General features: G+C 44.1%; 1 protein-coding gene across 2 annotated transcripts in view; it reads left to right on the top strand.

The window, feature by feature from the left end:
* The first annotated feature begins 1,083 nt into the window (after positions 1-1,083).
* The window catches only part of DSP (desmoplakin), a 42,064-nt gene continuing 27,624 nt past the window's right edge, over positions 1,084-15,523 (top strand). Inside the window, exons 1-2 of one of the 2 annotated variants that reach the window (XM_054721497.1) lie at positions 1,084-1,545; positions 12,950-13,052. In XM_054721497.1, the coding sequence (XP_054577472.1) occupies positions 1,340-1,545; positions 12,950-13,052 (309 nt within the window). In that variant the 5' untranslated portion in view covers positions 1,084-1,339. The remainder of the gene's footprint in view (positions 1,546-12,949; positions 13,053-15,523) is intronic. The other variant, XM_054721496.1, reaches the window with a different exon arrangement.

The raw sequence follows: 15,523 nt of genomic DNA, 5'->3' as shown, positions 1-15,523 counted from the left end.
TATTAAAGAGTAATTTAACAGTTTTCCGAATGATAGAAACAGCTTTTTATGGGTGCTGTGAAGGGACTGTATCTACACCTGGACATAGAGACTATGGTATAGTTCACACTCAGCCACTAACTGGGAGGGGCCCTGGAGCAAGTCGCTGGAATGTTCTGGCTCCGAGTTACTCACCAGTACCAGTGGGTGATCTCTGTCCAGGGTTCTTTGCTGCTCTCGGGGACTGAAGCCCCAGGACCGCTGAGTTCCCAAAGGGCTGGGTCTCTGCGTCTAGCGAGTAGGTGCTGCGGGCGCGACAGACAAGCTTTCCCAAGGTTGTTTCACGAAATTTGGAAACTGGGTCTAAGGGTGAAAGTCTTTGCAATTTCTAGTTTTAAATGACCACGAACAGGCAAAAATAAAAAGAAATGCAATTTATATTTTCATGTTAACCCGTGAAACATGGGGTGTAGTGTTTTTATCTTCATGCCAGAGAAATTTTTTATTTATGATGCAGAGTTCTCCGGAAAGTGGCGGTTCTGTGTAGAAATCGTTTTACATGTCGGAAATCGGACCTCTGAGGCCATTTTCTGGAATCCTGGAATAAAAGAAAATTCAAAAAAGCCCCCAAACAAAACCTCATCATCTAAACATTCTCTCAGTTGTTTCTAGTCCAAGCTTGGTTAGCACCGTTTGCAGGGATGAGCAAAAGTAAATGTTTAATAACTAATTGAATGGCCCTTATTTTTCAGCCTATTTCCGCTTTGGGGGATCATCGATCATCGGAAGCAGGGCCGCGCTCTCTGGCCCCTGCAGCCGGAGCGCTGAGACCGCACGTCCTTCCCCGGGCGGCGCGCAAGGGGCGTTCGGGTCTCGGGGACCCCGCCCCTCCGCGCGTTACTCAGGCCCGGGGAACGCAGGGCGGAGCCGCGGGCGGGCGGGCAGGTGGGGAGGGGCGGCCGGAGCGCGTCGGTGACACCCGCGGGGGCCGGAGGAGGAGCGGCGGCCGCACCCCGCCCTGGAAAGAAACGGGCCAGGTGTGGCTCGGCGCCGGCTGCCAGCGGGGAGGAGACTCGCGCGCCCCACCGACCAACACCGACACCCCGCCGCGACCCGGCTCCTGTGCGCTCTCGCCGCCCTCGGGTCCACAGCTCTTCCTCCCGCTCCGGCTCCCGGCCCCTCGCCGCCGCCAGCGCCCGACCCACCCCCGCCGCGCCCCGGCGGAGAGGAGCGTCCCCGCGACCCTTCCGCTTCCCGCTCTGGTCCCGGGGTTTTGGCCTTCGGAGCCCCCTGCCCTCCCCGAGCCGGTCGCCTCCTCGCTTATGCCTTGGCGCTGAGTGCTCTCTGAGTGCCCGCCGACATGAGCTGCAACGGAGGGTCCCACCCGCGGATCAACACGCTGGGCCGCATGACCCGCGCCGAGTCCGGCCCCGACCTGCGCTACGAGGTGACCTACGGCGGCGGCGGCGGTGGCGGCGGCGGTGGCGGCGGCGGCGGCGGTGGCACCAGCAGGATGTACTACTCCCGGCGCTACACGGTCAACGACCAGAACTCGGACGGCTACTGGTGGGTACCCGGCCGGCACCCGAGCGCGCAGCGTGCGCGGGGCTCCCAGCCAGTTGGGAAGGAGAGGGACCGTCCTCCCCCGACGCCCGGGGCGCCGAGGTTCAGAAAGAGAAACGTCTGTTTGCCCGAGGTCACGAAAGCATTTCCTGTTCCCGCGGGGGCAGGACCCAGGGGGCCTGACGCCCACTGCGCTGCGCCGGCCGGTGGGCGGGTGCGAGCGGCGACTTCATCCCGCCTGGGTCGCTTTCCGGGGCCGGAGGCCAGCCTGCGGGGGGCCGGGCCGGGCCGCGGGGGTCGCGGCTGCTTCCAGGACAGCCCCGCGCCCGGCCTGCGCGGGCGGGCACCCCCTTTGTCCCGGCCGGCAGGTGGGGGGTCAGGCAGGCGGGGCTGCGGCTAAACCCGACTCCTAATTGTAACCAAAAGTAAAACGGCCAAGGAGCGGGGCCGGGGCCTCTCCACGGGCCAGGGTCGGACTCAGCGCTCCACCGTGGCTACTGGCTCACCCCAAACGCCTGGTCACCCCGAGACCACGTCGGCAACCCACGGTCTTTGGTGGCGGTTGCGAGTCCCGGAGGCGCGGGGTGGCGTCCTGGGACATCCCCGCCTCGCCCTCTGCTGTTACTCCGACGGGGGCGGCGGCCTGGCCCTGCTCCCGTCCCGCGGGGAGACGCACGGCGCGCGCCCCTGTGGCCCCGCGGCGGCGCCCTTTGTTTCCCTCTTTCCGCAAAGCCCCCGGGGACCGTCTCCTGTTCTCGGTCGCGGCCGAGTGCCCTGCACCTGGAGCAGGACGGGGAGGGGGCTGTGACGGGAGGGCGCCGCGTCCCACCCGAGCCCACCCGCAATGTTGGGGGCCGGCCCCGCCTGAGGGACCCCAGAAAGGCCCCCTGGGAAGAGTTGGTCTCTTTCTCGGGATTATCGAGGAAACCGACCGAGGGAGCCATTTGAGTGGGCGGAGGGAGATAGCGAACCTGCCGGTACCAGGTCCCGGGTGCCGGGCGCGGGATGCCCACGTGAGCCGTGAGAATTTGCATTCCTCACCCTCCCCAACTCCTGCAAACCCTTCCCGCACCAGCCCTATATGGGGAGGAAAGACGCCTGGTTTCCAGAACAAATGTTTTCCCTGCTTTGTGGCCTCAGGCTGGGGAGGAGCAACCGGAATACACTCCGGGGGAGTTTTGGACGGCCGGCAGCTGGGAAGGCAGGGACTGTTCGAGTTGCTGCGTGTTTTCTGCTTAGATTTAGACTTATTTCCCGGAGCACCTTGGTAACTTTGCTAACTGTGAGTTGGCAAAGAATTGTCTCCATCTTGAGCTTTCTTTTTTTTTTTTTTTCCTAAACAAAATGCACCTGGGGATTTCCAGGGGGAAAAAAAAAAAGTGCCAAGCAAAAGGGAGAATGGGGAGAAAGTTAAATGTTTAAATTTGTTTTAAAGCTCGGCCAACCATTTAAATCTGAAACTTTGCGTTCCCCTCCCAGTCTTCCAGTATTCGGAAAGCACATTTTCAATATCCACAGTTTTAAATCCAAGTCAGAATTTTCAAGGATTCTTGAGCAGCTCTTTTTTGGTGGCATTTTAGGAACCAAGATTGTTTTTGGGGTGTGTGTGTGTGTGTGTGAGTGTGTGTTTAATATGCTTCTGTTATCCTAGAGTCTCTGTTTCTAAAATTGACAGTAAACATTACTGTTCATTGAAATTAAGCTTACGTGGCTTCTTGTAGGAGGAATTTGTAGTTTAATTCATTGCTTAATGCACTTCATAAAGATACATGGTTTATAAGGATTCTTTCCTGAAACAGTACATTTTGGGGAGTGTCGATGTTTCCTCATAGTATAGCATCATTCCTTGTGTTTGGTTATTCCAACCGAAAGGCGGGTTATAAACCTGTCAAGGTTTACACCTCTGAGCAGGGCAAACAGACCCAAGTGAAAAATGAGAAGGGGGGTCTCTCTGCGCGTGGATGCTGATCAGCCGGGTCTGCAGAGCGTCTGGCCGAGGGCCTGGAGGCATTGGGCGCCCTGGAGTTTCCCCAAGCCTGTGGGGCCTGCCTCAGCGCTTCTGACACTAGTAGAACCGAAGGATTAACTTAATACAAAATTACCCGCAAATGCAGAGTTCTGCATGGCAGGGAGGGCATGCACCAGCACCTGCTTTCCGGGAGGCTTTCTGGTTTCTGCGGAGGGGTTTGTCATGCCCTCCGCGAAGGTGTTTTGTTTTTAAAGCACAAAACCAGCATGAAAACTACTGGTTGAGTTTAAATTCAGACTTTATTTTTAAAAATTGGTATTTTAATAGCTGAATTAGATTGGTGGTTTTTCACGTGCTCAGTGTTTGTATTTAGCCCTTCCCTAAGAAACTGATTTGAGTGTGTAGAGAGCTCAATTCTTATTTTTTAAAAAGTGACTTTAAAACATCTTCGCTTTGTCCTTTCCGTTATTAACAATTGTCAATTTTTAGGACCGTATTATATCTAACTTCTAATTCTCCTTCGTCCCTGACCTGTCTTTTGCGTCTTCTTTATTTTAGGCTGGGTGGAATTTGAATCTATTTTCTTTAATTTCTCTGTTCTACTTAATATTTTAAAGTTTGGTAAATGTTATATGCTTGATAACATAATAGGTATGCTTTTAAAAATATAAACTTTGGGTTTTTCTTGTATAGTTGTTATATTACTATTGTTTTGATTAAGGCAGAATTATTCATTTTATTCCGATAGTTCAAATAAATTACAAATTTGTAGTAAAATTTGGTGGCCAGTGACAAGAGTCCCACAGCTAAATCTTTCACTGATTAAAGTGTGGATTTTATAAGATTAAAAGCCAAATACAGTTATTAAGCTTCAGAAATGTGGTCATAATACTATTAGTTTTCTCCAGAACTCATGATTTCAAAACCAAAGTGCATGTGATCACTATTTGATATATAGGTTGTCCCCAAAAGTTGTATACACACTTTGGATAATTATAAAGGTAGTGTTTATTAAACTACATTTCACTTTCAAAGCTGAACTGTCAGCTGTTAAAGTGTGTATACATTTTCTGGGACACCCTTAATATTTTGTTTTAAACTACTTTTTAAAAGAAGCCTATATATTTGCATGAAACAAATAGGTCCATTTGCACTGAATTAGAGTCAGAGGGAATGTAAGGCGTGCCAACACCTCACTTTTCCACTTTAGAGACAAGGAGATTAAGACTCGCCCCAAACCCCAGTCCACTCTTGGCTGAGTTGAGTGAGAAGCCCAGGCCCCTCCCGTCCGTCCTGCTGTCATTTTCTGCCTTTAAAGAGTGTTCCGTGTGTACTAGTTCTGTACTTACACAAGGAAAGTATCTCAATTCCATTTCTTCATTCACTTAGCCAATATTTACTAGGCATCTGCTGTGTGTTAGGTGTTTCAAATGTGAAAATAAAAGGCTTCTTTAAAGGAGCACGTGCTCTTTAAAGGAAAATAAGTACACAGTACTATAATACAAAGGGATTATGGACAAGAAGGGTATAAATGACCGAGAGGCTTCAAAAGGAGACAAGATAACATCTCCAGTAAGACTTGAGCAAGTAAGACTTTATAAAGGAAGTGGTGTTGAATTAGACTATGAGTATTTATTTCAGCTGGTAAAGGAGGGTGGGCAGAGAGCATTCCAGGGGGAGAGAGAGCATGAGAAGAGTAGGAGAGGTGGAAAACCAGGAGCAAATTCAAGGCCTATAGAGTGATGTCCTTTCTGAGCATTCACTGTACCTGGGGAAGCAGTAAGACCTAAGGAGGAAGGATTGGTTGGGACTAGTGCCCGAGAGACCTTGACTTCATGGCGGGGAGGAGGATTTTGGATAGGCAGAGGGGAGCCATTGCAGATTTTCATTGAAGCCGGTGAAGGTCTCCTGCATTGAGGGCTTTTGCACTGTTTCTGTGGCCTCAGTGTGCAGGGTGGCATGAAGTGGGGAGAGCCTACAGGAGTGGGTTGGCATAAGGCAGTAATTACACCAGTGAAGGAGGGAGGTGACAAAAGTCATATCGAGTTTGGTGGCAGTATGTCAGGAAAGTAGATATTGCGCGGTGGAGTGGCACCCTCAGCTAAGATTTGGATGGGAGAGGCAAGGGAGAGTCTGAGAAAACAGGCTGAGAGTTGGGTGACTCATAGAATAGATTTTCTAAAAATTTTTCTGGGAAATGATTGCAAAGTAAGATTCAGTTGAGCTTAATATGTGCAGATAACATTTACATGGTTATTAAATTTGAAAAAGTTATATATTTTATTAAAAAAATATCAGATCAGTGGTTAGTAATAGTTACCATCACCTGGCAAACACTTCTATGATGTGCCAGGTATGTTATGTATTTATTTCAAGCCTCATGACAAACTTCCCATTTTACAGATGGAAAACTGTGGTTAAAGCAGTTAATGGACTTGGCCCTGGTCACACAGTGATTGAGCTACATTTAAATCCAGCCTACCACAATGACTCAAGAAAAAAAACAAACTATCGAACTGTAGTGATTAGGATTTATCTCTTCTACTTATAAACTCTTCCATCTAATACGAGTTTTTAGTCATTAATTTGTTGCATTCCTGTGAAATATTTATTTCATAATCATTGTGTTCTTTCATGAATACTCCTGTGGCGTTTCCATCTGCTTAGGAAAACAGTCTGATGCTACACTCAGCCAACTAATGGTTGGTCAGATCTACAAAACAGCTTTCAACAGTAGTTAATTTTTTTTTCTCTAAATATGGGCGTAACTCATTGTTGCTCAGGTGATTGAGATGTCCTGGGAAAGAAGAAAAACTGCTGATGCCCCTGATGCCTCAATGCTGACTTCTTAGGGTGGAGCAAAGGAGGACTTGGGTGTGACTTGGAGAGTCTAACTCAGTTCTCCGCTAACCAGTCTTTCCAGAAGGTGTGGTTCTAGGAGAGAGCTGCCTCAGTCTGGAGGCTTCGGCGTCGGAGCACTGCCCCACCCTTTGTCTTTCTCTTTCTCCCTCTTGCGCTCACGGGCAAGTGGTTAGGTGTGGTTCTGATGTGGAAGCCACTGGCCCTCGGACCTCAAGACTCAGTGAGCCACTCCTTGGAAGCAACGTCCTGTAAAATGCTAGTGCAGCCCAGTCATTTACACCTTGGGCTGGAAGGGTCCAGGGTCTTCAAAAACCTCATGAATGTGACATCTGCATTTCATGAAAATGACAACATGTTAGTAAGAGGTCTAAGTTTTTGCTTGGAATTAAAAGTTTTGACACGCAAACATCATGTCCCTTGCTTTATCTGGTACCTGAAGAAAATTTAAAAAGGAGTTGACTTCTTGATGGATAATCAGATAACTATTCTGAAGCCTAAAAGAATCAGTAAGTGATTCTTTTAGGCTTCAGACTAAATGGAAGTTTTCATATAGAGAAATAGTTCAAAATAGAAATCCCTATTTTGACATTGAATTTGTAAGGACCAAGTATTCATTTGTCATCTCTGCTTAATAGAGGAAAGGAACACATTTTTTTTTCTGAATTTCCTTATCCCTTCAATGCCTTTCTTTCATGCTGTTAAAATGTATCACTCTCTTGGAATTGTCTTAAACTATTATTTGGGGATCTTGTAGATAATTTTAGGAACCTCTGCAATGTCTCACACTTAATACTCAATCCTTTCCTTTCCTTTCCTTTCCTTTCCTTTCCTTTCCTTTCCTTTCCTTTCCTTTCCTTTCCTTTCCTTTCCTTTCCTTTCCTTTCCTTTCCTTTCCTTTCCTTTCCTTTTTTGGCTTCTCATCCCACTCTTAATTTGCTGTAGGATATCTTTAAAATTATGAACTGGGGCAAAAATTTCAAAGTGAAAAATCAAAAATGAAATTTAAGAACCATGTCATAGCAGCAGCAGCCACCACACAAGAGCTAGCTTGCAGTGAGGATTTAGTTTTTGCGGGGCCTTGCAGACATTAGTGGCTCAAGCATCTGGCAACCGCAGGAGGTGGGTGTGCCTCCACATTGCAGATGCAGGAACTCCAGGCACAGTGAGTCTGACTTGCTCAGTATCACAGACTGTACAACTGGAAGTGGCTGGGCAGGGAGTGGACTCCAAGTCTGCCCCACTTCAAAGTCTTTTTGAAGTTTAGGATATGTGATCTGTCTTCCCCCACCCCCAACCCACCCCAAACAGTGTGAAAAGAATAAACATGGAAAGGAAATGGAACTCTTATTAGAGTACTGATTCCAAAGCTCCTGGGTGAGGACAAAAATGAAGGATCAGAGGGAAGCCCTCTTTTAAAAATTTGTAGGAAAAAAACACCCCTTTCTGCTCACTGTTTGGGTGGGAATGGGTGGGGAGAGATGTGCTACCTGATTGAGCTTTAGAAATTGGGGAAATGAGATAGGTGGTAACATCCTCATATCAGTCTTTTATTTGACTTTGTTTTTCTTCTATTTTACTAAACCAAACAAACATACATTAAGCACCTTCTGTGTGCAAACTCTGTGTTGTTAGGTGCACGCAGGAGTCGAAGGTGTGGGACTGTATGTGGCACTTTGATCTCCAGGAGTGGGGAAGACAGGTGTGTAAATAGTGGAATGAGGGCAGAGGTGTGTGGGAAAGCTCAATAGAGGAGGCAGCATTTGCTCTGCAACTTCTGGCGGATGGTAGTGTTCAGTGAGTCATGGAGCTAGGGCATTGTCCTTAAATGAAGAAGTGAAAATACTTTTTTACAGACACCACATTTTTTTTTTTACTTAAGATTCTTTAAAAAACTCAAAATAGTATATGTGAAAATGGTTTGAAAAGTATAAAGAGCTGAGCAAATTGGGTTTAAGATCAATATTAGTGCATTATATTTCCAACAGTTATTGAGCTTTTCTGAGGCCATTATTTCATGAACCCAAATGCAAAAAGACATGATACCATTTCTGGCATTTGTACAGGACCCTACATTGATGAATGGACAAAAGAAAGACTGGAGATAGAGGTAGAGATGATAGAGGGAAGAAGAGGGGTACAAAGATAGAGATGAAGGAAGGGAAAGAAGGAATCCAATGGTTGAGAAAGTATATATACAAAAGAAATACAGAGTTAGGTGGTATGGGCCAAGGGTCTACTAAACAGAATAGATTGTTATAAAATTACTTTTATAAAACAAAATATTTATTATTATTTAAAAATATTTTTACTTTGTAATGCTGCATGCCTCTCTTCAAAATAATTGTCCTTGTTCTTTTATACTATTCTTGGTAACAAGTGTTAAACTAATGCCTTCAGATAGCTAATTTTGGAGTCATTTTTAAAGAAAAGAGTGTTACTTAGAGGTGGTAAAATAAAACACACAAAGCTCTATAGTATTGTTCACATGTTCATGTGCTCTATCCTTGGATTAAAATCCAGAACGTGTTTTTCTTTTAGCCACTGACAAGGGATCTTTAAGGCAATCTGTTGGAACCACTACTTGTTTAAACAAGTTTTAGAAGGAACTTAAGAAACATGAGTCATTTGTCTTTGTGAGTTTGAAGATAAAACAGAATTTCAGAAAGTTAAAAACTTTTAAGAGCAAATGTTATTTTTTTAAGGACAGCTATTAATTTTAGTTTAAGAAGTCAATTTTTTTATTGATTTGACCCAAATGAATTTTTATTTTTTCTTCTCTCTTCTCTTCTCTTCTCTTCTCTTCTCTTCTCTTCTCTTCTCTTCTCTTCTCTTCTCTTCTCTTCCCTCTTCTTTCTTTCCTTTTCTCTTTTTTCTCTTCTTTTCTTTTCATGCCATCTTTCATCTTCATGCCACTGAAATGGGATTTAAATATTGAACTTCGAGCATGTTAGTTCAATCCTAACATGGATTAAAAATCTCTGCACCCCTAACACCTATATGTACCAACATTGAAAATTTCTTCAAAGCAAGAGATTTTTAAATCCTTACACCCTTGTTCAATAAGTTCATTTATTTAAAGACTATTTTTTTTCACATTTGATAGAATTTTGCATTTTCCCAAAGTACGCTCAGTATATGAATTGAAGTGGAAACTTACTACCATTAGACAGAACATAGACTTTTGGATTATTTTCAAAGAAGGAATGAGTTTTATAAAATAGAGTTAGAGAAAGCATGAGCTAGAGAATTCGTAGATACTGTGTAGCCTAACAGATGAAAAACTGAGGTCTAGAAAATTTCTGAGATTAAAAAAAAAAAGATCTAAAATGTAATGAGGTCAATAAAAATAGGATGAAAAATTTTTGAAAGACACACAACTTAACAAAACGCACATGTCCCCTGAAGCAAGCTCTCCAGGCTGTCATGCTGAAGAATCCAGCTCTGCACAGTGTTGAATGTCTGACACCCGACTGACCCCATAGGTCAACATTCTCTCTATCCGCACTTCCTCCTTGATTTGAGTGCAGCCAGTTCTGTGTGGGTTCTTCAGTGGGCTGAAGCAGCAAACTGAAATGTGAAGGTGGGTTGTCTTCCCCCAGTCATTAAACCTCAGGCCCGTGTCTCCCTTCCTCCATTTCATTGTGATGACAGCTCTTCAGAAGGTCCCCTTTCTCACCTAGGTCAGCTTCCAGAGGGTGTCCATAGCCACTCAGACTGCAGTGAGATTCTGACAGATGGAAGACGGGAGAGGTAGGGCTTGCTTTAAGGACCAGACAGTCTTCAGGAGTTGTGTGTAAGGTGAAATTCGGTTAATCAGATCATAGTTTCCCATAGACAAATAGCAATACCAAAGATTCTTCCTTACATTGGTCTAACACTTTAGCTTTTCATTTTTGACCCTTTCAGGGATTAGATTTTTGTGCATTCATTCCTCTTTTCTACGTAATTTTTAATATATTTACTAAAATGTCAAGCAAAACCCATAGGGTTTTAGTGGATATCAAGGGCATGTGTGATAAACTTACCAAGTCCTTCAGTAAGCATGAATAATTCTTTTTAGCATTATTAACAGCATATGAAGTTTGTTTGTTTTTTAAGTTCAGATGCATGAAAGTGAGGGGAAGCAGACATTATCTTAGTAGACATGTCAACTGCTCTCTCTAGAAGTAGGAATGTCTTCTAAAAGTAGGAGGGGACCAAAAAAAGAAAAATGTGGAAAGTTCACTATTTTAAGCCAACATTTAATTGCCTCACCTTTCTTTTTCCTTTATATTTTGTTGTCAAATGAATTTAGTCATAAACTGGCTTTAAAAAGACATATGTACACTTTGGTATATTCATTCACAGCTGAGTTGGTCTCTCTTTTTTAAAATACATTTTTATTTTGGAATGATTTTAGATTTGTAGGAGAGTTGCAAAGATCCTGGAGAGTTCTCACATACTCCTCACTCAGTTTCCTCCATCTGCCTCTGCCTAATAGCTGGGTTTATGATAGTTGACAGGAGTGCATATTATTAAATCATTTAAGAAGCTTGGCCTTTCCATTGTGCTAAGGGATAGCCCTTTCCCTTATATCCTAGGGACTGGCAATCTTTGTGGGAATTGCCCTGTAAACCACATCGCTGAACAGAGTTACTAAATGTTTCAGAAGAAAGGTTACTCTCATCTCCCTTCAATAAAAGAAAACAAATGTAATTACACAGGACCTTCCTAATTCCTTATCCATCCTAAGGTTCTAACTGAGGTGTCTGTATTTCTGAAGTTTTCCTTCTGTCTCTTGAATTTCTTTCCTCTATTTTATAATAAGTATATTTTGGAAAGTGTTCTGATTCTAAGTCAATTGGAATTTTGTGCAAGTTTAGACAACGGAGGCAGCCCTGTTTATACCTCAGCAGGACGAGAAGTGTGCCAGATTTCCTGTGTAAGTCTGAGTGGAAGAAAGACTGACTGCATTCATGGGGGGTGTGGTGACCTGGTTTTGATAGGTGGGCAGTGCAGGCGGCACATCGCCTGGGCCTGCCTGGAGGAGCCATGTCATCACCTGGGAGTGGTTCGCAGGGAAAGCTTGGGTCCTCACCCACACAGATTCAGCTAGTGCAGGCTTGTTGGGGAGCCTTGCTTGCAGGGAGGGACCACCTGGGTGGCGGAGAGAGAAAGTCGGTGAGTGCTTCCTGATGTGAAATGACACAGAATGAGGCCTGGTGGGAGAAGTTCCTCATGTTCTTGTGATTTTACCCCATGTATGCATAGCACAGCCTGCAATTCATTTGGGCCATTTTTCAAACCCTTTTTTTCAAACAGTGAAATTCTTTCTTTAAAACTTTTACAGACACACCCACCCCAGACACAGACACAGACGCACATAAGAGAAAATCCGTACATCAAACAGGCGTCAATCAGTTTTATCTACAGGCGGCCCTGGCCAAAAGCCTGGGTGGCTGTGAAGTCTCACGAGGGACACAGGCTTCTTGTAGCCCATTCATGAGGCCTTTTCCCGATCATTAAACAATAATTTAATATGCTTTACATCTGTCTTAAACTAAACTACAGTAGGCTGTGCTGCGGCATAATGTATCCAGGCAAATTAAAAGTAAGACTGTGCTATTATACCTTGCTCTTTTTACTTACATCTGGTGCAAATTAAATTCCTGTAATGTCTTTCTTTAAAATATGGAACATCTACAACCTTTCTTCTTAAGCACCACTGTTAGTTTAAGGTTTCTATCACGTCTCTTCCAGAAAAGTGCTTCATTTGACATGTACATGAGCATCATTGTAGAGAAAAATATTCTAGGATCATCTTGAAAGGAAAAGTGGCTTCTTTTTTGCATTAAAGATGCTTAACTTTCCATCACTTTCTTCACACCATTATTTCTTTACTGATGCTTTCTTTCCCTGTGATTACAGAAAGTATTTTCGTTGAATAAGCTTTTCTCTTGTCTCCTACTATTTCCTGTAGCCAGACTTGCCAGTAACACCTTTATGCTCTGAGGTCTTCCCCCAGGGACTTGGGGGCTGGGCTTTATGGATATTGGCGGGGGTGGGGGGGGGGTGGGGGGTGGAAACGGGGGTGGTGGTGGAAGGGAAGCAAGAGGTGTGATAGAGAAGCTGCCAGAAATGTTTTTACAACTCGAAGGAGTATTTCTGGGTTGGACCTTGGACCTGGAAAAAAAAACCACACACACAAATAACTTGGTGTTAAGGTCATTATTGAACTAATTAGAAAAATATGAAAAAGTTCTGTAGAGTAGAAACTAGTATTCAATCCATTTTTAATGTTCTGATTTGAGAATTATACTGTGGTTATATAGTTGAATATCTTTATTCTTAGGAATTTCATGCGGAAATATTTTGGGTTAGAGAGACAGGACTGTTCTCAAATGGTTCAGAAAAATGTATAAATGCACTTACATACAGAGAGGGGGAAAGGTTACTCAGCAAATGTTAACAATGGGGACTCTGGGCTGAGGGACTGCAGGAGTGTTTCGTCTCATTTTGCCACTTTTCTGAACGTTGGAAATGATTTCAGAATTGAAAAACGTCATTCATGCCCGGTCACTGTGTTTGTCTCATCAGTCAGACCGGAACGATATCCAGGCACCAGAACCAGAACACCATCCAGGAGCTGCTGCAGAACTGCTCCGATTGCTTGATGCGGGCCGAGCTGATTGTGCAGCCGGTAAGCTTTCTCTTTCTCAGGTATCACCCACGCCCCGCTTTGTTCCCGGTTGGCTTAGGCTCTCCTCGCCCTCACCCGTGCGTCCTTATTCACTGCCCTCCTTCACTTTGGAGATTATCTTTTCAAAACAGATGAGATAGCGATGTATATCTTCTTAACCTGCTTGTAATGTTGGTTTAACAATGGAAACCAGTTTTTACACTTTTTTTTTTCCAACAAATGTTTACACTGCAGATTGCAACAACCTGTTAGAATTGCAGCAACCTGTTGTCATTTATTTTTTAATACTTTCTTTTCCTAGAAATGCTGTATGTCACTGGATTGTGATGTACACCATCAATTTAATAAGGTTTTTTTGGGGAAAAATAACCATATTGTAAGAACAATTCTATTTGAGAAAATACATACATACATACACACACACACACACACACACACACACACACACACACACAAACAAATATATCCTACCTAATAATAGACAAATATGCAAATTGACCGTACCTTCGCTATGCCCACGATTGGCCAGGAAGCGCGGGGGGGGGCGGGACTTGGGGTAGCCTATTGGGCCCGTGGGACGCTGAGCTCGCATCGCCAGTGGCGGCGCGAGCTCAGCGACTGCGCCATGGCTGTGCTGCGGCACAGAAGGGGCCTCTGGGGTAGCGAGCTCACCTCCCGCCGCGGACCATCAAAAGTGGGGGAGCTGGGTGCCTGTCCGCTCAGGCACCAGGCCTTTCAGAAGCCTTCGCTGCGGCGGAGGCTTCTGAAAGGCCTGGTGCACCAGCGGACAGGCACCCAGCTCAAAGCGTGTAGACCCTACATGCGCATGATTTAATCATGCACTGGGCCTCTAGTATATATATAATTAAAATAAGCTATTGAAATTTGAGGAAAAAATGGTAACATTTATGAAAGCCTTATGATATTCCTTGATGTTACTGAGAAAGTTATGATCCCATTGGAACAAGCTTAGAAATCACAGGTCCCATGATGTTCTTCCTGTTTAAAGTGTTTATTTTAAAAGATGGTAGCATTCACATTAACTCTGAGTTTGCTAAAAACAGGCTAGAAAATGGTGGGGCCATAGCCACTTTTTCCATTCCTTCCCCAATTTATAGTATCTCTTCAGTCTCCTTGATGCTAACGTTAATTAATGCACAGGCTATATCTGGAATCTGGCTCATCCCACAGGACCCCTGTTAAATAAAAAGAGGGATTTTAATCAAATGAATTTATATATCTCTTTGGAGACGATTTTAATGTTCTAATTTCTTAATTTTAAATAATGCATGGGTTCTTGTTCTAGTTTATTTTGTCCAGTTATAAAGACAACTTTACTTTAATCCATGTAAAAAGGTATCTGGGGCTCAGCAAACCAACTTGGTTCTAGTTCTGGCTGTTTCAAGTATCTGATTTGAAATACACACCTCTAAATGTTCACATGAAGTATGGAGTTTCCTCAAAAAATTAAAAATGGAACTTCTGTTTAATCCAGTGATCCTACTTCTGGGAATATATCCTAAAAACCCAAAAAACACCAATCAAAAGAATGAATGCACCAACTATGTTCATAGTAGTGTTATTTACAATAGCTAAGATTTGGAAATAGCCCAAGTGCCCATCAGTAGACGATTGGATAAAAAAGCTGTGCAACATTTACAAAATGGAATATAATGCAGCTGTAGAAAAGAGGGATCTCTTACCCTTTGGGACAGCGTGGATGGACCTGGAAAATACTGTCCTAAGTGAAATAAGCCAATCTGAGAAAGACAAATATCATATGATCTCACTTATTTTTGGAATCTAATGAACAAAATGAATTGGTCAACAAAATAAGATCTGAAGCACGGAACAGAGTGATATACCTTGATGTGGGGTTGTGGGGACGAGAAGAGATAAAGCAAAGAACTTAAATACTTATATGCATAGCCCATGGACACGGGCAGTAGGGTAGTGAAGAGCTGGGGGTGAGTAGAGGCTCGGAGGAGAACGGTAAAGGGGGGAAGGGGGAATGGGAGATATCTGTAATACTATTAACAATAAAAAATATATTTTAAAAAATGTTCACATGATTCCTTTACAGAAAGCTAAGCAGGGGCTCTAGTGACTTCACTTTGAACACATTCACACCCAGTCCTGGACAGTTTGCGACGGCTATGGATACATTTTACATGTATTTCCACAGATTCACATGGCATCATGTTTTCATATTTATATCCACTGAGGTGCAGTCATGTCAGGGAAATGTACCATGTCCACTAACATTTCTGTTCAGAGAAATAAGGGTCATTTGGCTGAAGCTGAATGAAAGCAGCAATTCTAACATTCTAGGTAAAGCTCATATACGGCACTGAAGCATCAGCCTTTCTATGTGAACAGAGGAAGCTTCCTTTTTTTTAAAAAAACAACAACACACCTTTTTATTGCAAAATAATTCTAGATTCACAAGAAGTCTTGGGTATCCATCACTC

Source organism: Eptesicus fuscus, chromosome 9 (assembly GCF_027574615.1).
Source record: "Eptesicus fuscus isolate TK198812 chromosome 9, DD_ASM_mEF_20220401, whole genome shotgun sequence".
NCBI lineage: Eukaryota > Metazoa > Chordata > Mammalia > Chiroptera > Vespertilionidae > Eptesicus > Eptesicus fuscus.
Note: the sequence above shows the minus strand (reverse complement) of the source record. Positions and strands in the feature narration are given on the sequence as shown.